The following is a 26,640-nucleotide window of genomic DNA, read 5'->3' as shown; positions in this document are numbered from 1 at the left end:
AAAATTAAAGCTGTGTTGGGAACAGGATATGGGATTGGGGAAACTTAATGAAACAGCATGTTCATTTTTCAAGGAAGAAAGGACATTAGGGGGAAAGAAAGTTGTCTCTGCTTCTAAAAATAATTTGTAACTTGCCTAGAGTTGCTCCAACAGTGAGATGGGTGACCTATAAATATAATAAACAAACCAACAAACCAACCATCAAACCAAAGATTTTGTTCCAAGAGGCACAAATTATTTTAGTCCCCATTCTCTCCAACATGGCTATTTTTTTCCAGCCCATAAGAATACAGAATAGAGAATAATTAGGCTTAGGTCTAAACTCTGAAACTGGACAAATAGAACCCAGTTCTAAATATATATAATAAAGGTATGAAATTGGTAAGAATTAACATTCATGGGCAAATTATGAGCTATTGATTGCTGAGACTATCATTAACAGAAGACAACATTCATGACTGAATACATTTCTTTGTGATTATGTTAATTGGTATTCACCATGTTTTGGATATAAATATTACACTGGGATAGAAATAAGAAAATGATTGACTTACACCAGTTTCTGCTAGTTCTTTAAAAATATTTTATTTGAATTGAATGTTATTGTCCTGAATGACTACAGATGTATTCTTGAACTAATATGTAACTAATAATTTGATATATTCCAATAATCTGCATCAACTATCTCTTGTGTGAGTCAATTACTCCAAACACAAATATTAAAGAAATACATAAATCAAGTATATTTGCTTTACTAATATATTTACCCAAGACCCATGGTAAGATCATCCATTCAACGATGGTTGGTGGGGGCCCTTGCATATTCAGATCTGACCTGTCAATATGCTGAGAGGCAAGTAGAAGAAGAAACAAGAAAGTCAAGTAGGAGGCAGTGTGGCAGATGAATTTGATGAATGGCTTCCTGATGAACAGTCCCAGTCGGCTCTTGGGAGCTATCAAGTAGCAGACAGAAAATACGGGAAAAAGGAATCCAACTATGATGCAAGTCAGCATCTTCACAGCCCAGTGCCGTCTCCTCCAGCCTGGGAACTCATCATACCAACGAGAGGCAAGTAGCTGTTGACAGTTTGGCTGGGCAACAAACTAACGCAGAACAAAAGAAATAATCAAAACTCTTCTATCTAGTAAATTTTTATATACAAAATATAACATGCAAAAAGAAATTGAATAGATTTAACTGCATTTTTACTAGATGAAATTCCTTGTATTGAAGTATGCAATTATTGGGTATTAGCATTAAAGACAGAAAAACTTTGTTCTCTGGTATATCTATTATATTTATCCTCATCTAGGAGATGAGGTTTTCTGCTTATAGAAAGTGAAGGGTAAAGGTATCTACGTGGGGCTAACTCAAGGCAGCAAACATATCCAATATACTTTCCTCCTGTTTTCCTCACAACAACTTTTGCAATATTTCAGTGCCCACTAGATCCTAATAACATAAAATGTTAATTAAAAAGTGAAAGATAATGAAATAATGAAGAATAGAGGATCTGAACTATACTTGGTCTTATTTAGGAAATATGTTACCTCACTCATTATTGCAATAAAATCCACTAACTTTTTATCTACATACTTACCTCTTTTTGACGGTATTTAATTGCCAGTTTTAATCTTGCCAAATCATTTTCACTCTGCTCTTCTAGTAGACTGTTATCATCTCTGTAATTAAGAATAATTTCCAATTCTCTTGAACTTCGAGTCTGATCCAACAGATCTTTTGCAAACTGCTTGCACTGTTGTGACAATTCTTCATATTCAGATTTAAACTCATTTTCCACTTTGCTCAATTCTTGAAGTTCCCAACTTAACTGGAATGCTGTAAGAAATGGGTCCTCACTTGATAGAGCAATTAAAGATGGGCTTGCAAGAGCCTTGTAGATATTTAGTCTGGATCGGGAATGACGAAGGCTATCCACATCTGAACTGGAGACACATTCCATACAGTTACAGCGAACTTCATGTGGTCTGGGAACACACACACCTTTCTGGACTAAAAGTTTTATAATCTCATAATTGTTTGTATGGGCAGCCAAGATAATGGGTGTTATGTCTGGTGTAAATTCAGAGAACTGTGTATCCAGTAATGTGGGTGGTACCTGTGGGTGTGGGAAAGGAATATTATTCATTCATTCATCATATTTATAAAATAACATAATTACAGAATAAAACATTGTACGCAATAAACTATTGTAAGGGTCTGCCTCTCCTCTCCATTCAAGAAAGTAAAGACTCCTGAAACTTCAGCATTTCAAAAGGAACCTTTTATTGAAAGAGAATGATTGCAAGGACAAAGGAAAGCAGAATCTAAAATCCTCCTCAGGCAATATAATCAGGATAAAGTAGTTAGAAACCCCTCCCCTTAGTCCGAGGTTGAATGAGACAATCCACAGGTGCAAAGATGTTAGAACGGCTGGCCTGAGAAAGAGAAAATAAGTGATTCCCAGGCTGGTCTTGCAGGAAGCTTCAGGACTGAGACAAAACACATGGCCCTCCACCCTTATTACATTCCTCCAAAGGAAAATCAAGCTTAGGGCACATAGGTGCCAGGATAAAGGCTATAAACTAGGGGGATACAGGATGTATGGGAAATAGGAAGAGAGCAATATGCTAATAAATGTATCCCGGCCTCCTCCCCACAGGAATGGTAGTATCGCAATAGGGATCTGACAACTATTTTGTTTTGGCTACAAAACCCCAGTTATCTCTACACACACACCCCTCAGCTCCAGGATGTGTCAAGCCTGAAGCCATGTGAAGAAAAATACCTATTAAAAAACTACAGAAAATGGCCACACCCAGGTCAGCTTCAGGGTTGACAGGAGTATCTTGAAATCAAGGAAATAGTTGGTTCATGTATGCACCATGGGGTCACACAATACTTAGTACCCTGCAAACACTTATTGCTCTCTGAAAATTAATGGGTAACCAAAAAACATGTCAGGGCACCTAGACTAACTAAACCTTTACTCTGTTTCTCTCCTTGTGTTTCCTTCCAGGTGAAATTCTCCTTCTCTTGGGGGGGGCAGCATGTCAGGTCCCATAGATCTCTATCTGGATGCTGCCATTCTGGTAGGCCTGGATGCATTTCTCACTTTATAACCCTTTTCATGTTGCATGACTATCCTGTACTTTGATTTACCTTCCTGGGAATGTAAGGGGGGAGGAAATGGCTAGAGGGCCATCTGTTTCATCTCAGTACCGGAGCCTCCAGCAAGAAAATTCCAGCAGTTTTCGCAAGAGAGGTGCCGCTGCCTGGGGTCCTGAGCCCCAAGATGCTCCCCAAAATACTGGGGACATAAAGACTCAGGGAAGATGGAGCAAGAACCAGAGACCATCGAAGGAGCCACCAGACCTGTGTTAGGGGAAGTTTGCAAAACCCGCTGTTACCCTTTAGTTGCAGAAGTGGCTGCAGCCGAGGCCTAGCAAGCTGAAATCCAGAGAGGCGCGAGACCCAAGGAACCAACCCCTTGGCAGACCCCCCCAACAGGACCAATCACAAGGTTCGAACCGGAAGCAGTGACTGGGGTTCTCCCACCTCCGGGAGCACTGTGGCAACCAGGATCCGAAGCTGCCTTTGAGTGGAGAACACCGCGATCCCTAGAGGCATGTGAGTTCCAAGACTGGACGCTTCAACCAGTGTCGTGGAGCCAATCACTAGCCAGACTACCTGAAAAGTTTGAACAGCTGAGTGTGGGTCCCATGGTCCAGACCTCCCCACATGTGGTTCAGCCAGGATGGGTGCTGCCACAGCCCATTTTCCACTATTCAGGATCTGGAGGTGTGGCAGTCCAGAGCAGAGCATCTGCTTCTTTTCATTCAGCTCAGGCCCCAACAGCAAAGTCCTTCCACTGTGGCATCAGCCCAGTCACCCACCATGGTGGGATAATCTCCAGGGCCATTGGACCAGTCAAGCCTTGGGATCAGAGGCAGGCTGGGAGGTGCACTCAGGCCTGTTCAGCATGCCCCACCAGCACCTCCAGCACCTCCAGGGATCCCACCTGCAGACCAGGTTCTGCCTGGGTGGGCTTTTTAACCTGGACATGGGTGGATCCAGTACCACTGGATGCCAGCTCCAGTTCCACCGCCAATTCCTCCAGCTGCAACTACACCCCCTCCAGCGCTGCCCTGCCGCAATTCCCAGTCATCTTTGATGGCACCCCGGGTAAACTGTCCTACTTCCTTAACTGAATTTGGGCTCACATTGATTGTTATCATTACTGGCACAGTACCAATCAGACCAGGACATGGTTTCAGCCATTGCAGATAATATGAGAGAAGGGGAAGTGGCCAATTGGATCATCCAACTCCATGATGAAGGAGCCCCTGAATTAGAAGATGTGGATGAATTTGTGTGATCCTTGAGAGCATGATTTGAAGACCCAGCGAACTGGGAGCAGGCTGAAACAGAAATCAAAGGGCTGAAACAGCACAGCTGACCACCTAAAGAGTTAGTGTGGGAATTTAGAAGAGTAGCCAGAAGATTGCAAGGCTGTCCTGAAAGGCTCTTCATCCATTACTTCTGAGCCCTACCGCCTGCAAATCCCCCCTCCTCACCTCTTTTCCTTCCTCCCAGCCCTGCCAGTCTAGTCTGCAAATCCCCACCACCACCTTCCACTCCATGCTGCAAAGCTCGACATCCCCCCAAACGCTGCAGAGTTCTACCCCATGGCATATTGCAAAGCTCAACCTCTCTCTCTCTCCCTCACCCTCACCCCACTCCCCTCACCACTGCTGCCGCCCATGTGCTCTGAAAGGGAAGGGTGGATGGATGTTCCAGGGCTGCTGCTTTCTTCGTTGTCCTGCTGCTCGCTGCTCTGGAGTTCTTCCCAGACCAGGTGTGTGTGTGTGTGTGTGTGTGTGTGTGTGTGAGAGAGAGAGAGAGAGAGAGAGACGAGAGAGAGTTTGGTATGTGTGTGTGAGATAAAGACAAGGAAGGAAAGAAAGGAAGGGCAAGAAAGAGGAAGGGAGAGAAAGAGAGAGAGAGAAAAAGAACAAGAAAGAAAGAGGAAGGGAGAGAGAAAGGAAGTGAAAGGAAGAAAGAGGGGATGGAAGGAAGGGATAGAAAGAAAAAGGGAGAGGAGAGAAAGAGAGGGGAGAAAGAGAGGGGAGTCAGAGAAAGAGAGAGAAAGAGAGGGGGGAGAGAGGGGGGGGGAGAAAGGGAAAGAGAAGGAAAGAGAGGGAAAGAGAAAGAAAGAGAGGGAAAGAGAGAATCCCACCCTTGAATACTTCTGCCCCGATTGTTTTTTATTTAAAAAGTTAAAATGTTGTGGAGAAAGTCATCAGCCCTTAGCATCATCCACAAGGAAATCCTTTGGATACTATTTCAGTCACATAAGTGTTTGTAGGAAAAACAAAATAAAATGTATAACTGCAATTCAGAACTTTCTTTGGAAATATTTCTGTTTTGTCTAACAAAACAAAAAGAGGATGGAGAAAGTTTAATGATAGGCAAATGGGACAATACAATGCTAGCAGTTTGGATTCTGTAGATATTTTGTGACTCCCACCCACCTAGCCATTGTAGTACAAATTGTAGTGACAGAACATATTGCGCAGTTGCATAAGTCACAGGGTTTGTGTCATGATGTTTTAATTCTTGTTTCATCACTTGCCTCATCCCCTAGTTGCTTATGCTTATCCCTGCCATTTATGAGAATATTTATGACATGTTTCATAGCTTTGCATGCTCTGATATAGATAGATATGTATTATTTTTGGAATAAGGATAGGATAAATGAAATGTAAATTTAGAAGGAACTCCATTTAATATGCAAGAGTTTATTTCTGAAGGTAATGTTAGCCTATAAAAATCTTATTACAAGGTACCCTGACTCGAAAAACGCTATAGTGATTTTAGCATACTCTTAAAAATATAAGTACCGGTTTATATGACTCTACAGAAAAAAATCTAGGAGTGATGAAGAATTCATATTGTATATTATAATAAATAACGTGTTTGATCATTTAGAGTAGTGATAATCAACCTGTGATAACTCTACATGCTACTCCCAGTGCCCCTCACCAGTAGTCTGGTGTCCTAGTATCCTGGGAATTACAGTTTAGCAACATATGAATGCCACAGGATTCTAATTCCTCTTATATTACTTTATGGTGGTGTTTTATTCACACTACTAGATTAAAATGGTCCTATAAGAATTGGAGAAACAAAAGTATGCTTTTCTTTTAAAGGCTGAGTTGTTACAGAGGTCAGTATCCTGTTCGTGGAACTCTTTGCTAAATGCAACATTCCTAGCATTCCCAAAGCTACTCTTTAGATCTTCGGCTCTGCTTTTAAGCAGAGAGGAACCTTGCTTAGTACTGAAGCAGTGAAGACTCAGCTAGCCGATGGCAGGAACACAGATATCTAAGCGATTCTGTGATTCTGTGAGCAATTCAATCTGCCTGCCTGCTTTGCCTGATTTTGGGTAAAAGTTACTCTTTTTTTAATAAAAAAATCAATATTTTTATAAATATTTTGTAATATTTACATACAAGTCACGCCCAGCCATTCACATGGCCACCTGCCCGGGCCTCTCCAGGGCTTCCCTGGCCTTGGAAACTGGGAAGAAACACTTGCTAAGCAACTGGAGGATCAATGGTATAGAGCAGGGGTCCTCAACCACCGGGCCGCGGACCGGTACCGGTCCATGGAGCACTCTGTACCGGGCCGCAAAGAATTTTTTTTTTAAAAAAATGGCGGCTTTCTTCGCCTTCGGTGAATGCTGCTGGGATCGGGGATCAAGGACACAAATGAAAGAAGGGGAGGGAGGAAGCAACCGAAGCCTGTCCTGCTCTCTGGCTCAGCAGCTTCGGTTTCCTCCCGCCTCGTTCCTCTCTCAGTCGCTCTCTCGCTGCTCCACCAGCCCAGGAAGAAACTGCTTCAAAGAAGCCGGGGTGTGGCTTTTCCTGTCGCCACAGCTCCTCCGAGCGCCCGTTTACCCCCACCCGCCCGCCCGCCGCGCTTCAATTCAGTGCTCCGTTCTGCCTGCCTGCCTGTCTGGTTTGGGAGCAGCTTCGGCTGAGAATAATAACTATTCGCCTCTTTTTATCAGCCGAAGCTGCTCCAAAACGAAGGCAGGCAGGCAGAACGGAGCACTGGGTTGAACCACGGGCGGGCGGGCGGGGTGGGGGTGAACGGGCGCTTCGGAGGAGCTGCGGCGACAGGAAAAGCCACCCCCCGGCTTCTTTGAAGCAGTTTCTTCCTGGGCTGGTGGAGCAGCGAGAGAGCGACTGAGAGAGGAACGAGGCAGACACCTGAGGGAGGCAGGGCCGAGGCGCTCCCTGAACTTGGTGGTTTGCTGGCAGACGTTTTATTACCCGACTAGGTAACAACATCAGATGTTACCTAGTCAGGTAATGAAACGTCTGCAAGCAAACCACCAAACTCGGATTCTTTCTCCCCCCCCCCCAGTCCTTGAAAAAGTGTTTGTGCTTGAAACTGGTCCCTGGTACAAAAAAGGTTGGGGATCACTGGTATAGAGGGTATAAAATAAGGTTGAAAATAAGTTCCCACAAACTGTTGAGTACAAAAGTGTTTTTAATTGTTTTCTGATTTTTCTTTCTAATTTCCTTTTTTGTTTCTTTTTTCTTTTTCACATTTATGTACGTGTTGTTTGTCTGTTTTAATTGTAAAATTAATAAAGTTTATTTTAAAAAAAATCAAATACCAACTCAACAACCACTACCACAACTACTACCTCAACTACAATCACAACTACAGCCAAAAATAACCACCAAACCACAGCCACAAAAAATCACTATCCCATCAAATAATTCCATAAATGATATCCCCTTACTCATCAGAGACATCATGGAACATGATCAGAAACGTCCAAATGCCATCTTATTTGGTCTTGAAGACACCAACGAATCAGTTGATATCACCAAAGTTCGCAATATCATAAGCAACTCAAATACAATGAACATTTTTCCTGAAGATATCATTGAAATAATCAGAAATGGCCCTGAGTTCAAATACAATGATGGCTCGGTGGCCCCTAGATTTTGTAGAGTTGTTTGCAAAAATGAGTCCAGCAAACATATATGCATTCAAGACCAGACTTATCCATACTGCAAAGACTTATCCATACTGCTCCTGTGAACTCCGCACAGAACTCAAAAAACGTCTAGACAATAGAAAGACCTGTGCGTTGACTACCATGCTGAATGTATCAAAAGTCAACAACCCACAACTCTGCATCCAACCCTACCTCATCCAATCCACCATCACTCAAAACTAGGCACACACGCCCCTAACTACCTCAATTCCAACTACAACTGGCCTTAAATGCAAGCTGCTCAATGCAAGAAGCCTTGTAAATAAAATACCTGAATTTCTCCTCTTATTAAATACGGCTAAATTCGACATCATATTTGTCTGTGAAACATGGCTCAATGCATCTCTCCCTGACTCCATTACTTCAGTAAGAGACTATCATGTTTACCGATCAGATCGTGAAATCCGTAGAGGAGGTGGTGTTGCTATGTTCTATAAAAAACATCTAAAAAACATCCAAGTTACCCAGGAGCTTGCTCTTCCTGAGACCATCATCTGTGAACTGACTTTTAAATATCACATTTCAATTCTAACTATGTTACAGAGCCCCTGATTATGACATTGGACATGTAAACAAGCTAAATTCACTACTAACATGGGCAACATCCTGCCCACATGCTTTTATCTTTCTTGGTGACTTCAATCTACCTCATATTAACTGGACCCTAAACAAATATAAAAACTGAACCAACACATGCAACCTTCTACAATGCTGTAACAAATCTGGGACTGGAACAACTAGTAACCAACAATACTAGACTTAACAACTGCCTCGATCTCATCTTTTGCAATAGTTTGAATTCAATTTACGGAATACAAATTAAAGAACCCTTTTTCAACAGTGACCACAACATGATAGACTTTTGTCTCAACATACATCCAAACAAAAATCATCATAACGATGGGATCCCCAATTATAACTTCAAAAAAGGCAACTATGATCTTATAGACAACCATCTCTCATCTCTTGATTGGCAATTTCTATTCACTGGATGCAGTACTGTTGAAGACCATTACAACATATTTTTACTTGAAGTCAAAAGAGTCATCAAACTATATGTACCAATAACAACTCCCAAAACCAGAAAAAACAAATTATCCATAACAATAAGGAAGCTTCAATCCAAAAAGAAATCTTTAACACATTCTTTGGCTCAATATTTGAAAACAGCAATGGATCATGCTCAGTATTTCCTAGTCGAATCACAGACAACTACAATGATCTAATACATATCAATTTTATAAAAGACAATGTTGAAAAAGCACTACGCAATCTAAAACCATCTCTACCTATTGGACCAGACAGAATATGTGCCTACTTTTTAAAAAAGCTATCCACTGCCATAGCCCAACCTCTTTGAAAAATCTTTCAGGACTAGCTCCTTGCCAAAGCTATAGTCACTAGCCACAGTCATCCCCATCTTCAAAAAGGGAGACCCTAGCCTAGTTGAAAATTACAGACCAATCTCTTTATGCTGCGTCACCTGTAAAGTCATGGAATCAATTATTAACCAATCCATTATCCTCCATTTAGAGACAAACAACCTCCTCTCTAATAAACAATTTGGTTTCAGAAAAAAACTATCCTGTAATCTGCAACTCTTACACTGCAAAAACATATGGACTACACAACTCTATCAGGGCAAAACAATTGACGCAATTTACATATAAAGCCTTTGATTCAGTGGTACACGACAAACTACTCCTAAAATTAAAATCTTACGGTATCTCTGGACACCTACATAACTGGATAGAAGCATTCCTGTCAAACAGACAACAAATGGCCAACATTGGGAGTGTCCTATCAAATTCTTTACCTGTCAACAGTGGTGTCCCCAAAGGCAGTCTTCTAGGACCAACTCTCTTCATACTCTACATAAATGACCTCTGTGATCATATTAAGAGCAACTGCATTCTTTTCGCTGATGATGTAAAGCTATTCAACACCACCGACAATACTGCTACCCTTCAAAAAGACCTCGACTATGTATCAGAATGGTCAAACAAATGGCAACTTCAAATCTCAACAAATAAATGCTCTGTCTTACATATTGGCAAAAAAAATCAGAAAATAAAATACAAGCTGAATAGTCAAGACCTTGTTGATGACCGAAACTCTGTCAAGGACCTTGGAGTACTCATCTCAAATGATGTAAGTGCTAGAGCTCACTGTAACTTCATAGCCAAAAAGGCATTAAGAGTTGTAAACCTAATCCTGCATAGCTTTTTCTCCAGTAATATCACACTACTAACTAGAGCATACAAAACATTTGCTAGACCAATACTTGAATACAGCTCATCAGTCTGGAACCCACATTATGTATCTGATATTAATACAATTGAGAAAGTCCAGAAATATTTCACAAGAAGAGTTCTCCACTCCTCTAATTGTAGCAGAATACCTTATGCCACCAGACTTGAAATTTTAGACCTAGACAACTTAGAATTACGCTGCCTTCGGTTCGATCTAAGTATAGTACATAAAATTATATATTGCAGTGTCCTACCTGTCAATGAATACTTCAGCTTCAATCATAACAATAGAAGAGCACACAATAGATACAAACTCAAGATAAACTGCACCAAACTTGATTGTAGAAAATACGACTTCAGCAACAGAGTGGTCAATGTCTGGAATACTCTACCTGACTCTGTGGTTTCTTCCCCAAACCCAAAAACTTTAACCTTAGACTGTCTACTATTGACCTCACCCCTTTCCTAAGAGGTTTGTAGGGGGCGTGAATAAGCGCACCATCCCTGTCCTATTGTTTCTTTTTTTTTTATTCGTATCCATTTCATGTATTCATAACCATGTTTATACTTATACCTGTTATCTAATAATCACTTGACAAAATAAATAAATAAATAAATAAGCAAACAAACAAACAAATAAATAAATAAATAAAGACTTCGGCTGGGGCCATGTGGTCAGCAGCCTCCTGCTTCAGGGATTGAGGCAGCAGCAGCAGTGAAAGGGGAGGTTGCTTTCTTTGTCTCATTGGGGTGAACTGCAAGGCCCTTGTTGATTGGCTGCTCATTTGAACTAGCCCGTCAGCAACAAGCAGACTGGATCCAAACTAAGCCTGACTAGACTGGGTAAAAACTCAGCCTGCAGGCCCTCATAGCAGAGAAGCTGAAGCCTTTTATTCAGATGGAGAAAGCTGTTTTCCTTACATCTCACGTTCTTACAGCTTCACAAGTTCTGAATAAAAGATTTTGGCTTCTCAGCCATGTGGCTCAGTCTCTTCTGCAGCTCTTCAAAAAGTAAGTACAGTAAAGCCATGGGAAATGATGTGGGGGAGGGTGGATTGGGCTCAGGAACTCTCCATTTCAGCCTGTAAGAGATAGGGGGGTCCTGGGAAGGCCTGAGGGAGGCCTGGGACAGCTGGATCAGGCCAAGGAAGCCTCTATTTCAGCCTTGAACAGGCTGGGGGAGCCCTAGGGAAGCCCTGTAAGAGGCTGTTTGTGCCAGCAAAGAGGTGAAGGAAAGCTCACCAGACAGGCAGGTAGCTGGGCCCCATCGGAGGCAGCAGAGAATGGCAAGGGAAGGCTCGGCAGGAATCTGGCCCACATGGGAGGCCAGGGCAAAGGCAAGCTGGCTGGCCCGCAGAGACCGTGTGGTTGAGACAAGCAAGGGAGCCAAACGGAAAGCAGCAGCAGCTATGCCAGGTGAGCGGTCAAGATGAGGAGTGGGGAAGACCAGCCAGAATTTTTACCACTGGTTTGCTAAAACCGGCTAGAACTGACTGAATCCCACCAGTGACATATAGTATATAGTGACTACAATAATTTTTACTGCCCAATTTCTTCATTCAATCACCAGGAAAATGTTATGCATCCTTATCATAGAGGTTCTTGTATCAGAGGTTAAAATGAACAGAATTTGGAATGTAAAACTGAATGAATAGATGCTAACATTAATATTGAAATTGGGTTTTGAAATGTGATATAATATATGGTTTCCTTTTTGAGATTTCCCCCAACATTTAAGTTAGTGGCTGAAATTTGGGAAAGAAAAGTGTTATAGGTCTTGTCAGCTATAATAAGAATATTTTTTTTAAAAAAGGTAAGTGGTAAAGGAAGAGATTCAGTACTCTGGGAGTTTATTCCTCCTTCTGAGAAAACTATAATATTCTGCCAAATAATCATGTTCATTATTTTTACTGGCAAAGATTTAAGGATTTGGTAAAAAAATATTTTTGGGCACACGCCATAATTTTTACATGTTAGGTTTTTTTGTACATGCCTCTGTAGTCAGATAATTTATTTAGCCACATTGGGAGTTATGAACTTAAAGAAATAATTAACAAGACAAAGAAGCAGCATAATAAAATAGTACTGAATCTGTCATATGCATACTTCACATTTTCAACCTTTATGAGTTACTTCACACACACTTGATCTTAGGCCAAAGACCTACTGATTCTAATTAGATATTTCTTTGGAATGATTGACAGGAGTGAATGCTCAGTCATAAACTGGTAGCTTTCCCAGATACCTGTTTTTCCCCGCTGGGCTTCTTGTGATTGAGGAGTAGCTCAACTGCACCAACCACCTCTTTCCTGATGGCATGTAGCAGAGCATCTCCAACATAGACATTAAAGCTCAAGAGCAACTCTATGAACTCCAAGTTTTCATTTTCTATTGCAATGAGAAGAGCTGTTCTTCCAAGAGGATCAATGCAATTAATATTGATCTTGAAATAAAGTTCTGCTTCTTCCAAGACTTGCTTCACACTGGCATAATCTCCTTTTTCTACAGCATTCAAATAGGCTTTCTCAGCAGGGGAGAGTTCAGATTCTGCTCGCACGACGTGAAGAGGGATGCGATCTCTGTAAGAGGCATTGATGCTTCTCTTATAATAGAACTGGGCCATAGTTTAAACAACCCTCACAATGTATTTCTGTAACAGAATAGAAAGAAATCATCAGTTGCATACTGAAGGAATACAGCACTGTGAATACACTATGGTTGTAGCAGCTCAATTCCATAAAAAATAATATTTAGCAGTAGGAAGACAAAAACAAAAATACCTCCCCACCATATGCAATGAATGCTTATGTTCAAATGCTTTTAAATTGCTGTATCTTCCAGTAACATTTTTTGAATGAGGAATATATACATACTTCCAAGGATTTTATTTCTGTTAATTAAAAATTCTTTGAAAAATCCCCCCCTACTGATGAGAAGGTGATTAAAAAATTATATGGTTATTTACTGGGAATTAAATTAGAGGAAGAACAAGTTAAAGAAACTATGATTGTTTGGGGGAAGAATTTTGGATATGGGATTGATTTAGAGAAATGGCAAAAATTGTGGTCTCAAAATTATAAAATGACAATGTCAACAGCATATAAAGAAAATTTGTATAAGATATTTTACAGGTGGCACTTTCCCCCGACAAGAATAGCAAGAATGTTCAAGAACAAATCTGAAAAATGCTGGAAATGTCATCAAATACCTGGCTCATATTACCATATGTGGTGGACTTGTGAGGACGCTAAAAAATATTGGACTAAAATTCGCATGTGGTTGGAAAAAATGACAAAGAAACGTATAGATTTGAAACTGGAGTTCTTTTTATTGGGAATCTTACCAGATACATACAGTAAAGACTTGAAATATCTGATTGTAAATGTATTAACAGCGGCTAGGATTGTATTTGCTAAAAACTGGAAGAATGAGAAAATACCATCACAGGAAGAAATTATTAAGAAAATATTGGAATGTGCTGAGATGAGTAGATTGACATTTGAAATTAGAGAGCAAGAGGATAAACAATTTTATGAAATTTGGGATCTTTTTTATCAATGGCTAGATGACAAAATACGATAATAGAATATTTAGAATGTTAGACAGCAAGGAATACCTTTATCTTTTTTTTCGCTTTTGTTATTTGACATTATATCTATAAAGTGTTTCTAGGATAGATTTGGTATGATTATATGATTTGTTATAGAATAAACTGTTTAAAATATTGTTATCTCATAAAGCATGAATGATTAAAAGTATAGTCAAATGATTTTTTAATAGCGATATTAGGATATATAAGTTTGGATTGACAATATGAGTTGTTATGTAACATAACTGTAATTGAGACTACGAAATGAATGCACAAAACTGATGAACCAACTGACACACTGTATGTACATAAGAGAGTTGATGTTTTAATGTTTTGTTTGTCTTGTTTGTTTGTAGAAAATCAATAAAATTGTTTTCAAAAAAAAAAATTCTTTGAAAAATCTTGGGTAAGAGTAGCGGGGTGGCTGCTACATAGGTGAAGCAATCTCATACCTTCTGGAACTAGACCCCCCCCCATTTTTTAAATTTCCCCCAAAAATCTGAATGGCTCCCACTTTATACTTTTCCATAAGGACATGAATTGTTCCCCAAGGCCTTTAATTAAGATGGATGAAGCCCATTGTGAGATGTATTTTTGTCCATGATTTTATACAAAGTAATCCAATCTTATTGCTTTGTGTTATGTTTTTATTGTTTATTACATTGTAATCTGCCAGACCTGGTTTGGAGTTATATGGCACTGAAATATTAATTAATTGATTAATTAATTAATGCCTCAAGGTAAAGAGATAATTTTAAATTATCTGTAAAAAGATTCGAGTTAAACATCCTGTTTTTTTTAAAAAATATTATGAACTAGGGAAAACTGATATTTACAATTATATTAAAGACCTAAACTGTAATTGTTAAAGAACAATTATATTCAATTATATTCACTTTACTGTATTTTTTTAATAAAATGTATGATTTAGTACACGGTACATACTCAAATAAAAGATTACTATAAGGCATGGATCAATTACAAAATGTAGTTTTCTTCTCAATAAAAAAGTCAATGATTTGGCTCATTTTTGGATTCAATGAAAAGGGCTTAGAAATGATCTTTCATTCAAAATTCTTCCACTACTTCTTTCTATGGAATATCCATTGAGAACAGAAAGAGAAAATTTCTCTACAACATACAATACTTAGAAATAATTTATAAGACACATAAATACCTTAACAGGTCCATTAATTTCTCCAAGATGCCAGAAAGAAAGGAGGCCCCACAGCTGAGCTGACGGGCTGAGCCCCAGGCAATGCTCAATGTTTTGAATGCAGGAGAAAAGGCTGCTGGGCAAACAACTGGCCCACACCATGACCAAGCATGCGGAACTCCAGATGCTCCATCCAAAAGGCCAGATCCAGGTCCATGACATATTAAGGGACCAAAGTCATAGAGTTCACTCCTCTGTCTAGTGAAGGGGAGGGAACTCTGACTAACATCCAAATGCCAACTGGAGAAAGTGACAGCAGTGGTGACAATGACCCACTGATAAGTGGACCTCTGAAACCAATTATGGTGAAAGTAGAGGGTGGCTTCTTTGGGACAGATGGTAGTGCTAACTGCTCTGGTCTGGCTGCACCTGTTGCCTAGTGAGCCTCAGCCTGGTAGAAAGGCTCAGAGTTCCACCTCCATGAATTAAACATACCAGTTAGATGGCTCAGTAGTGTGTGTGGAGGGTGCTGCCTGTTTCATGACCGAACCACTAGAGATGAAAATAGATTCTTATTCAGAGACTATTAGCTTCAATGTAGCCCCTAGCATAGATTGGCCCATGATCCTGGGGTTTGCCTGGGCTGGAAAGATGGAACCCATAAATTGGGCACCCAACAAAGAAAGCCACAGTAAACGAGGAGCTGTACAAGTTCACCCCTCTGAGAAAGCAAAAGTGGTTGGCACTCTGCCAAATTGCGAAAGAGTTGAGGCAATCTCTCTAATACCCAAAGAGTACTGGGACCTGAAAGAAGCTTTCAGTGAGCAGGATACTTTCCCCTCATCGTCCCACAGACTGCTATTGAGATTCTATCTGGGGCCAAATTACCAAAACCCAAGTTGTATTCAGTGATACCCAGGGAATTGAAGGAACAAAATCAGAACTTTCATAGTCAAAAATTTGGCAGCCCTGGTCCTGTTCAGAAAGATGGGTCCCTGGGCCTCTGTGTCGATTACCATGGCCTGAAAGCCAGCTGTGTGAAGAATGTCTATTCCCTTCCCTTACTGAAGGACACGCTAAGCCACCTAACCAAGGGAAAATATTTCACCAAATTAGATTTACAAGAAGTGTATTATGGATTAAGATTAAAAAGGGAGACAAGTAGAAAACTGCTTTCAATTGCCTGTTGGGATGCTTTCAATTCAGAGTCCTTCCATTTGAATGAGAAGGGGTACTGGGTGTGTTTATGCAATTAATCTACGAAGTGTTACACAAGCAACTATTTAAAGGGGTCCTGGTGTATCTAGATGATAATCTATACCAAGACATGGAGGAACATGTGAAAATTGTGAGAGTAGTGCTAAAGAAACTCTGTGATGCCCAAATGTACATGAAGTTCTCCAAATGTGAGTTTCACAAAGCTACATTGGATTACTTGGGATACCACATCTCAAATGGACCCAGAGAAAGTGAAAACGGTGTTCAAATGGGACATGCCATGAAGGCAATTACAAAGTTTCCTGGGTTTTGCAAGCTTCTACAGGCAATTCACCCCTGCTTTTGCCCTCCCATTAACACACTTGCTCAATACCAAGGGAGAATGAAAACCCAAAGCAGGGCAACCTCTCAAGTGGACATGGAATGCCAGGCAACATTTGAAAAGCTCAAAAGCCTGTTTGCCACCCAACCCATCCTCAAACACCCTAATGCCAATAGTGATTTTTTCATTCAGGCCAATGCCAACGATGTCGTATGGGAATGGTCCTTCTCCAAAAGGATCAACAGGGCTGTCTACAACCCTGCACCTACACTTCCAAAAAAATCTGTCCAATGCTGAGTACAGGTGGACAGTGTGGGAGAAGGAGGCCTACATTATGTGATGGTTCCTACTTACCTGAAGACATTTTTTACTGCCCCTGGAGGGCAGTAAAACTCCATTTGAGGTGTGGACAGACCACAGGAACCTAAAGGCATGCTAAAAACTCTGAAGGCTCTTGGCCAAACAAGCCCGGTGCACTATTTCGATTAGTTCAACTTCACATTGAAGTATTTGCCCGCAGGGAAGAACTTCCTAACTGATGCCCTCTCTCACTTGCTTAATTACAACAGCACTAAAAAAGAAGTGATTACCCACTCATCCCCTTGCACCAGATGGTAATTCCCACCTTCACCAGAAGCCAAAAGAAAGCAAGTACGGTCCTGCCTGACAATTTGAACCAAGCTCTAAAGGAGGCTTTGGAGAAGATGAATGGCTTGTGGAGCACAAGGAGGACATCACTTTATGAGACAGTCTTGCTTGATTCAGTGGGAAACTATGTGCCCAAAAGCCAGAGACCCCTGATCCTACAGAGGTGCCATGACTCCAAATCCGGAGGCCACTATATCAAAATCCTGAACCTAGTCAATCCTGCACCTGCACCAATTCTATTAGATTTTGCAGCAGAAGTTCAACTCTAGAAAACATGCAGATGACTGGTTCAGCAGGATTCAGTAACTTCTTTATATGCATAATAAATGAGTAAAGTTTACAATACCATTAGTAGATTCTTTCAACGTAACATAAGCAAAACACAAGCAGCAGCTCAAAACAAATTACTTTCAGTTTCTCTTTTTAGAGTTGAGAGCACAGAGCTAAACCATTCCCAGACTCTCTCTTTAAGTTTCAGTCTCCAATTGTTAACTATGTCTCTGCTAGTTCATGAATATTCTGACACTCCTCCCTTCATGACTGGAAGAGACATAAATCCAATTAATTTAATATGCTTCCCATGGTACACTCCACCCAATGGCTTATCATTATGTCGGCCAGATTGTCTTCTGACGTACAGTGAAGCAAGCTAATCAATTTATCTTTGTGGCTTCTCTTACATTACAATATTTAATGTCCACATGCTTGCTTCTATTTTTTTACTGTCACCTGTTGCCGTTTAATGCAGGCAGCATTATCCTTGTAGACTATTACAGCTTGATTTAAATTTATATTTAAACCCTGTAACAGCTGTCCATACCAGTGGTGGAATTCAAATTATTTTACTTCCGGTTCTGTGGGTGTGGCTTATTTGGTGGGCGTGGCTTGTGGTTATGTGACTGGGTGGGTGTGGCTTAGTGGTCATGTGACTGGGTGGGCATGCTTGGTGGTCATGTGACTGGGTGGGCATGGCTTGGTGGTCATATGACTGCGTGGGCGTGGCCAACTCAATGTCACTCACATCAAGGGGTGCCTCACCTGGCTCCTCCCCTCCCAGCCATTCCTTGTCACCCAGCCTCAATTTATCTATAGTTCTGTAAAAATGTTGTTCACCTTTTTTGACTTTGTTATCTGTGTACTATAGATGTACTTTCATGGACCATTGAAAGGAGGAAATGGCTCACAAGCTTTACTCAAGAGGGAAAAGTCGTGGATGAAACCCATAGTTAGCAAAGAAAGGGGACACATGGGTGGATGCATGTTGAGCATTGTTAAAAGCGAATTCTGCCACCGGCAGCATTTCCACCCAATTGTCTTGTTGAGTATTGCTGAAACAGCGGAGGTGCTGCTCCAAAATAGCATTCATTCTCTCTGTCCCCCCATCAGTTTCGGCATGATAAGCAGACGACAGATACGCCTGAACCTGCAGTTTCGCGAGTAGGGTCTGCCAGAAGCGTGCCGTAAATTGTACTCCCCGATCTGATACCATGCGGTCTGGTAACCCATGCAACCGGAAAACATGGGAGATAAACAATTGAGCCGTTATCTTGGCTGATAGAAGACCTGCACACAGAATAAAGTGGGCCATTTTAGTCAACATATCCACCACCACCAAAATGGTTGTGGCACCATTCGATGGTGGTAACTCAACGATGAAATCCAATGAAACTGCCCCCCATGGTTGTTCTGGCATGGGCAAGGGCTGCAAGAGACCAGGGGGCGCACCAGGAGCATACTTGGCTTGGCGACAGATCCCACAGGATACCACATATCCTGACACATCATGTTTAAGTCTCGGCCACCAAAATGTCCAAGAGATGTTTTGAATACCCCAAAGTGTCCCACTGCCGGACTATCATGACATTGACGTAGAATAAGGCCACGAAGAGGACCTCCAGGCACGTAAATGCGATCACAGAACCGCAACAGGTCCCCAATATACACCCAAGGAGTCTCTTGTCTCCCATTCTCATCCAATTCTTGACGTCGAGCTGCCACAAATGGGTCCTGCCGCTGCGCCTCCTGAATCCTCACTCGAAGGTCCACAGGTCCCTTGGTGGTCGCAAACCACTCCAACGGAATCACTGTCCAGGGCAAGATTTTATCCTCCCTTCGGGTGTACTTGGGCTTCTGAGATAGGGCATCGGCGCATTGATTCCCTCCACTCAGAACATAGGTCACCCAGAAATCAAATTGAACAAAGAATAAGGACCATCTCACCTGACACTGGTTCAATGTCCGAGCTGTACGTAGGTGTTCAAAATTGCGATGATCCGTCCAAGCCTCGATTTGGTGATGAGCCCCCTCCAGGTGGTGCCATGTCTCAAAAGTGACCTTAACCGCCAATAGCTCCTTGTCCCAAATTGTATAGTTGCACTCTGGAGATGACAACTTCCGGGAATAATAAGCGCATGGGAACAAGGTGCTGCGGGAGCATAGGCCTGGAGGAGCACCGCACCAACAGCCACATCAGAAGCATCTGTTTCCACCACAAATGGCTGGCCTGGATCAGGATATTTGAGGATGGGCTCGGAAGCAAAGGTGACTTTCAATGCCTCGAAAGCTGCCTGCTCCTCAGCACCCCAATGGAACTTCTCCCCCTTCTTGAGCAGATTAGAAAGGGGAGCAGTCAAGGCAGCAAAGCGGGGAATAAATGTGTGGTAGTAGTTCGCAAACCCCAACTGTTGTTGCACATCCTGAACCCGCTGTGGAGGTTCCCATGCCTGCAATGATCATACTTTTTCCAGGTCCATTTCCACCCCAGTAGGTGAAATACGATGTCCCAAGAAGTCAGTCGTGGTTTGTGTAAACTGACACTTCTCACGTTTAGCAAACAGGTGGTTATCACGCAAAGGTTGCAACACCCGCTGCACATGTTGCCAGTGTTCCTGCAGGGAGTCTGAGTAAATTAAAATGTCATCTAAATAAATGACCACGAATTGATCCAAGAAATCATGGAAAACATCGTGCATGAAATGCATGAACACAGCTGGGGCATTGGTTAATCCAAAAGGCATCATGGTATACTTAAAATGCCCGTACCTTGTCCGGAAAGTTGTTTTCCACTCGTCCCCTGCATGAATGTGAACCAGATTGTAGGCCCCACGCAAGTCCAACTTCGTAAAGATCTTAGCTTGATGAAGCCGCTCAATCAGTTCAGGGATGAGGGGAAGCGGGTACCGATTCTTCACTGTGATTGAATTCAACTTGTGGTAATCACAACACAAACGTAGCTCTCCTGATTTCTTTTTTACAAAATGCACTGGTGCAGCCAATGGGGAGGTAGAAGGCCGGATAAACCCTTTCTGGAGGTTCATGTCAATAAAATCCCGCAACGCGGCCAACTCCGGTTCCAACAGGGAATATATCTGACCCACCGGCAATTTTGCACTGGGCAACAAGTCGATTGGACAGTCATACGCCCGATGCGGAGGCAACTTATCTGCCTCCTTCTCCCCAAACACATCAGCAAAGTCCACCAACTCCGCAGGTTGATCCAGGTCCACAGGTGAAGCCACACTCCCTGCACAGGAGCGCAAGCAATGGTTGGCACACTTCCTATCAAGGAACTGCACAGCTCCAGATGACCAGATCTGTGGATCATGGGCCTGTAACCACTCCAAATCCAGCAGCACCGGAAAATGAGGCACTGCGGTAACATAGAACACGGTTTTCTCCACATGCTGCCCAATACACATGGAAAGGGGTTTGGTTGCAGCAACCACAGGTCCCAAACGAAGGGGCCGACCATCAATCGTCTCCACCATTACTGGTGGGGATACCTGTTGCTGAGGAATGAACCACTGCTTGACAAAATGAGCATCCATGAAATTGGCTGTGGCCCCTGAGTCGACCAAAGCTGGGATCTCCACCGCTCCCACACCAGGCACGAACACACTTGCTGGCAGCACAAGATGCTTCACCAATAGCGACTGTGGTGGAAATGTCGAAGATGTCAAAGGTGGCAAGGATGGCAAGGTTGGTGAAGATGGTGGGCCTAAGGACTTTACACCCCGACCTACAGACCCCCGTAGGCCGAACAATGCTCGTTTCCTGCCACTGCAGGTGTTGCTGCTGTGGATGTTTTAACAGGACACTTGGCCACAAAATGGCCTCGATTGCCACAATAGAGGCATAAACCATTACGACGACGTCTATTCTTTTCTACTTGAGTCAGGCAAGGGTGGCCAGCCCTCAACTGCATGGGTTCCTCCAAAGGCACTTCCACCAAGGGCGCCGTCTTACTGGAAACACATACGGACTCTGTCCATCGTTGCACCAGTCGCTGCTGAAGTCTAGCATCGATACAAAGACACAGATGCATGAGCTCCTGAAGGGTGCGAGGGCATTCTGTGTGCGCCAACTCATCCAGGAGCTCCGACGACAAACCCTCCTGGAACTGGTCTAATAGTGCTGCCTCATTCCATTGTACATCCTGAGCAACCACCCGAAAACTAGCAGTATAATCCATGAGTGAGCCACGCCCCTGCTTCAACTTTCTCAAATGTCTGTTTGCTGTTTGGCTTCGAACAGGGTCCTCAAACCTGGCCTGAAACTGACAGCAAAACTTGGCGTAATTGTCCAACATCTGGTTGGGCTGGATCAGCAAAGGTGTCGCCCAACATGCTGCAGAGCCTGACAACAAACTAATCCAAAACCCCACCTTATCCCGGTCAGTGGGAAAGTCCTCAGGCCAAAGGCTCATGTAAAGCTGGCACTGCCCAAAAAATCCTGGAAATTGGGCCAGGGAACCATCAAATTTATCAGGCACTGCCACCGGGCTTTTTCGGCGTGGCGGGGCAGCTTGCATTTGTGCCACCTGTGCAGTCAAAAGAGCCACTTGCTGGGTTAATTGGGCAATCTCTGCTCTGAGCTGATCCATGGTTACCCCACAAAAAGCAAAAATAAGTTGAAGGGGTGGCTGGAGTCAAAATGTGATGACCCGTAGTCTCTCAAAATAACCCAAAACCCAAAACATACATTAAAGTCTGGTAAGGCCTTCAACTTAATTTCACTGTTTTATTAGGCACAATTTAAAGTCACAAAAGTAAATAATGAGGCAAAAAGAAAACCAAAACAAACCGCATTGACGAGAGTTCCAAAGCAAGCCAAGATAACTAATCATAAACTCCAGGAAAATAACCGAGGAGAGTCCATGGGAAGAATGCCAGCAAAGATAAACCTCTTTCAAAGTAAACACTAAACTTTAACTCCAGCAATTCTGACTGCATAGTTACAAACTTATATACATAGCTCCCAGCTGCAAGCCACGAGGAAGATCATGGTAATCTACTCCTGAGTAGACCTCGCTTTTCCCTGATCCTCTCCTCCCTGCGTGACCTAGGATGGATAGGGGATGGGCCTGGATCCTCCTCTGATTGCTCAGCCGGCCTCTGCCCTTCCCCAGCCTCCTCCACCACCTCTGGAGCCACACTCCCACTTCCTGTTGGCTGTTCCTCCTCTTCCTCAGAGTAAGTCTTCACCAGGAGCATGACAAGTTGTTTAGAAGCATTTCCCTCTTTCTCAGTCGGAATAGGTGAATGAACGTGATGTCAAAGTCCATAAGCTCATACAAATGTTTCGTTCAAAATATCCTGACAAATCCTAACTTCTTTTATATATTTAACATTGTCTCTGGAATGTTTATTTTCCTATAGTTTTATTCTTTGTTCTTTTCTAGGGTTTGTGCAGGTGGGCTGAATGTCAGTCTCCAAGAATCCGTCTTCAGCTTGTCTTTCAGGCTCCCATAGAAATGCGGGGAGGGAAGAATAATTTGGCTTCATGGGGGGAAGAGTGCTGGAGGTTTAAGTTGGTGAAATGTAAAAGTTGGGATGTTTTCTTGACTATGCTTACTTGCTTACTGTGCAGATGTAGCCTCTTATCTGCATAAGATAAGACGGTTATCTGTAACCTTCTTGGCATACCACTGGTGGCCCGCAAGAAAATTTTGGTGGGCCGCAGAGAAATCTCACCCCCACAGCACCCCCACAAAGCAATTAATCCAGGCTGTGCAGAAGTACAAGACTGCGCCACCCACATGGACTGCAGGAACCCTCCCCGCCCGCTCAATCCTTACTCGGTAAACTTGCCTGCTAAATTTCTATTTTTCCTTTTTCCAACCATCATCTCTTCTGCTGTGCCAGGAGATTTAGATTAGCTAGGAAGCAGGAAATGGTTGGATTTCTTGCTTTCTAGCTAGTCTTTAGATCTTCAGCTCTGCTTTTAAGCACAGCAGAACCTCCCTTAGGACTGAAGGTTCTATTATTCAGTCCAGACTCATGGCAAGCAAATTTTATGTGACAGACTGAGCTAGCCGATGATAGATAGATCACTGAATGATTCTGTGAGCAACTCAATTTGCCTGCCTGCTTTGCCTTATTTTGGGTAAAACTGCTCTTTTTTATATAAAAAAATCCAGTATTTACATACATGTTGTGTTGTGAGTTAATTTTGTGAATTTGCTTCTAGCAAATTTTATGAGTTTGCTTGCAAGCAAATTTTATGTGACAGACTGAGCTAGCTGATGGCAGATAGACAGATATCTGAATGAATTTGTGATTCTGTGAGCAACTCAATCTGCCTGCCTGCTTTGCCTGGTTTTGGGTAAAAGTTGCTCTTTTTTATAAAAAATTCAATATTTATATAGATATTTATAATATTTACATACAAGCCATGCCCAGCCAGTCATATGACCACCAAGCCACTCCCACAAATTAGGCCATGCCCACAGAACCAGTTAATGGTCCCTGGGATTTAAAATTATGAGTTTGGTGGTCCCTGAGGTCCAAAAGGTTGGCGACCCCTGCTTTAGGGCACTGCACGTCGGAACAACTAGACACAAGGATGGTTTCCTGTTCCCTCAATGCCATCACTCTGCTAAACAACCAATTCCCACAACACTGTCAAACTATCTAAAAAGCAATATTACTTTCATTTTTCTCATCTTCTCTATTACCTATTTCCTTATCTTATGACTATAACTTTGTTGCTTTATCACTATTGTTATATGTACCTTGAGGGTTTACATACCAGTAACAAATTCCTTATGTGTGTAATCACACTTGGCCAATAAAGTATTATATTCTATTCCATTCATTTCTATTTCTATTCTGATCCCAGCCTTGTTCTTTTTTTAGAAGCTATTACAGATCAGTTATCATACTCAGAGGAAATCAGGCCAGCAGTATTAACACTTTCAGACAAAATAACATTTAACAAAAAGAGAAAGACTGCTGAACCTGTAAAAGGAAACAAACTTAATGTTAAAAAGTTATGATATTTATGTAGTTATGTAGTTACTGTTGGAAGTTAAAACCCACCCCTCTCCTAGGAAAATGAAATATTTTAGGATATTCTAAAAAGGCAGAATATTTCCCTTAAAAAGAAAGGTAGAAACTCAGAGAGGCAGAAACTCAACCCCCCACCTTTGTTAATGGGTAGGCCATTAAGGCCTAGGCAAGAGTATTCTACATAATAAAGGCCTCTACCCATCTCAATACTGGAAAAATCCTTTCCTACTAAGTATTCTAAGATGAGCAGAAAGATACCAGCCTCAGCTTCTTCAATCCCGACTTCTTCCTCCTCACCACCTGGAGGACAACGATCAATACAGGTGATGTTACAACAAGAGAAGGAGAAAGAAATGACACTGCAGATGATTATGCAAGGAATTCAAAAGATACAAGTAAAAACAGATAATATTGAAAAGAGAACGGAGAATATTGAGCAAAAAACTGAAAAGACAGATGAGAAAATACAAGATATGCGATGAGAAATAAACTGCCAAGAGAAGTTCATATCAGATTTACTGAGAAAAGAAATAGTGGTACTGTAACAGGTACCAAGAAGAGTGAGAGAGGTAAGAAGAGAATATTTATTCTTGACCAAAGAGTTACTTAAGAGAGGAATAAATTACGGATGGCTGATACCAGAAGGTCTCATGTTTACCTGGCAGGAACAAAGACACAGAATTGATACAGTTGAAAAAGCTCATTTTAAAATATCTGGAATATTTTAGAAGAAGGGAGGAAGATACAAGAAAAGAAGAGTCGTTAATTGAATTTCAAGAGGAATGTACAGCAGTAATTGAAAAAGAAGGAGCCATAGGTGTACCCAAAGAGAAATGAGAACCAAGATCTACTAGAGCAACAAATCCTTCTTATAAAGTCTAAAATGGATGAGAGAAAACTGATTACAATTAATATAAATGGACTTAATTCAGCTACTAAAAGAAGAGAAATATTTCATAAGTTAGAGAAATTAAAACTTGATATAATCTGCCTACAAGAAGTACATATTAAAAAACAACATGATTATATATTGAAACAACAAAAATTAGGGAAATTATTTACAGTGTTGACACAGTGTAAAAAGAGAAGAGTGGTGTTATACATTAGAGATACAATCCCTGCGAAACAAATATATACAGATCATGACGGAAGGATTTTGATGGTGGAGATAATGGACAATAATCTAAAGATACTTTTAATAACAATTTATGCTCCAAATGATAATCAAGAAGATTTTTACAGGAAATTACATAAGAAAATAATTGAACTGGACTATGCTAATATCTGTCGGATGGGAGATTTTAATGGAATAATAAATGACAAATTGGACTATAAAACACAAAAACAGCAAAGAAAGCTAGAAAGACATTGCCAAAATCCTTCTTTTGAATGGTAGATGAGACAAACTTAAAAGATGCATGGAGAAAGAGAAATGCGGAAAATAAACAATATACCTTTTATTCAAATAGACATGCATCATAGTCTAGAATAGATATGATATGGATGTCAACAGAATTGCTTTCTAACATACAAGACACTGAAATAGAAGCAAGTACCTGGGCAGATCACAATCCAATAACACTTGTATGGAAAGGACAAAAAAGGAGATCTATATGGAGTTTAAATAATACGATATTAAAGGAAAAAGACTTTAAACAGAAAATTGACTTTTTTCTTTAAAGAAAACACAAAAGAGGATACATCATTACAGAACCTCTGGGACATGATGAAGGCTTATACAAGAGGCTCAATGGACTATACAAGGGAAAAAAATATAAAACAGAAAAAAACCTTTAAAATATTGGAAGATGACTACAAGAAGTTGGAAAAAGAACTACAGAAATTTCCACAAAAAAGAACATTAAAATTAAAATGGACATAACTAAACATAAAATGGGGCTAATGGAAAAAGAAGAAATAGCACAAAAAATTAAAAATGCTAAACAGAACTATTTTGTAGATGCAAACAAACCAGGCAGATGGCTAGCATAAAAATTGAGAAAGGAAAGAGACTCAAGAAGGATAAATCAATTGATAAATGAACAAGGACATGTATGCTATGGAAATGCGGAGAAGAAAAAAATT

The 26,640-nt window shown here is 41.4% G+C and overlaps 1 protein-coding gene across 2 annotated transcripts in view; it reads right to left on the bottom strand.

The window, feature by feature from the left end:
- Positions 1 to 26,640, bottom strand: part of TRPC4 (transient receptor potential cation channel subfamily C member 4) — a 273,160-nt gene that overhangs the window by 148,347 nt on the left and 98,173 nt on the right. Inside the window, exons 2-4 of one of the 2 annotated variants that reach the window (XM_026675498.2) lie at positions 12,579 to 12,983; positions 1,602 to 2,120; positions 768 to 1,104 (exon numbers count right to left, since the gene is read on the bottom strand). In XM_026675498.2, coding sequence (XP_026531283.1) covers positions 768 to 1,104; positions 1,602 to 2,120; positions 12,579 to 12,956 — 1,234 coding nt within the window. In that variant the 5' untranslated portion in view covers positions 12,957 to 12,983. The remainder of the gene's footprint in view (positions 1 to 767; positions 1,105 to 1,601; positions 2,121 to 12,578; positions 12,984 to 26,640) is intronic. The other variant, XM_087957134.1, reaches the window with a different exon arrangement.

The sequence above is a fragment of the Notechis scutatus genome, chromosome 2, assembly GCF_049901735.1.
Source record: "Notechis scutatus isolate UNSWTSFEM ecotype Mainland chromosome 2, rNotScu1.2, whole genome shotgun sequence".
NCBI lineage: Eukaryota > Metazoa > Chordata > Lepidosauria > Squamata > Elapidae > Notechis > Notechis scutatus.
This window is presented reverse-complemented; position numbering and strand designations above follow the sequence as displayed.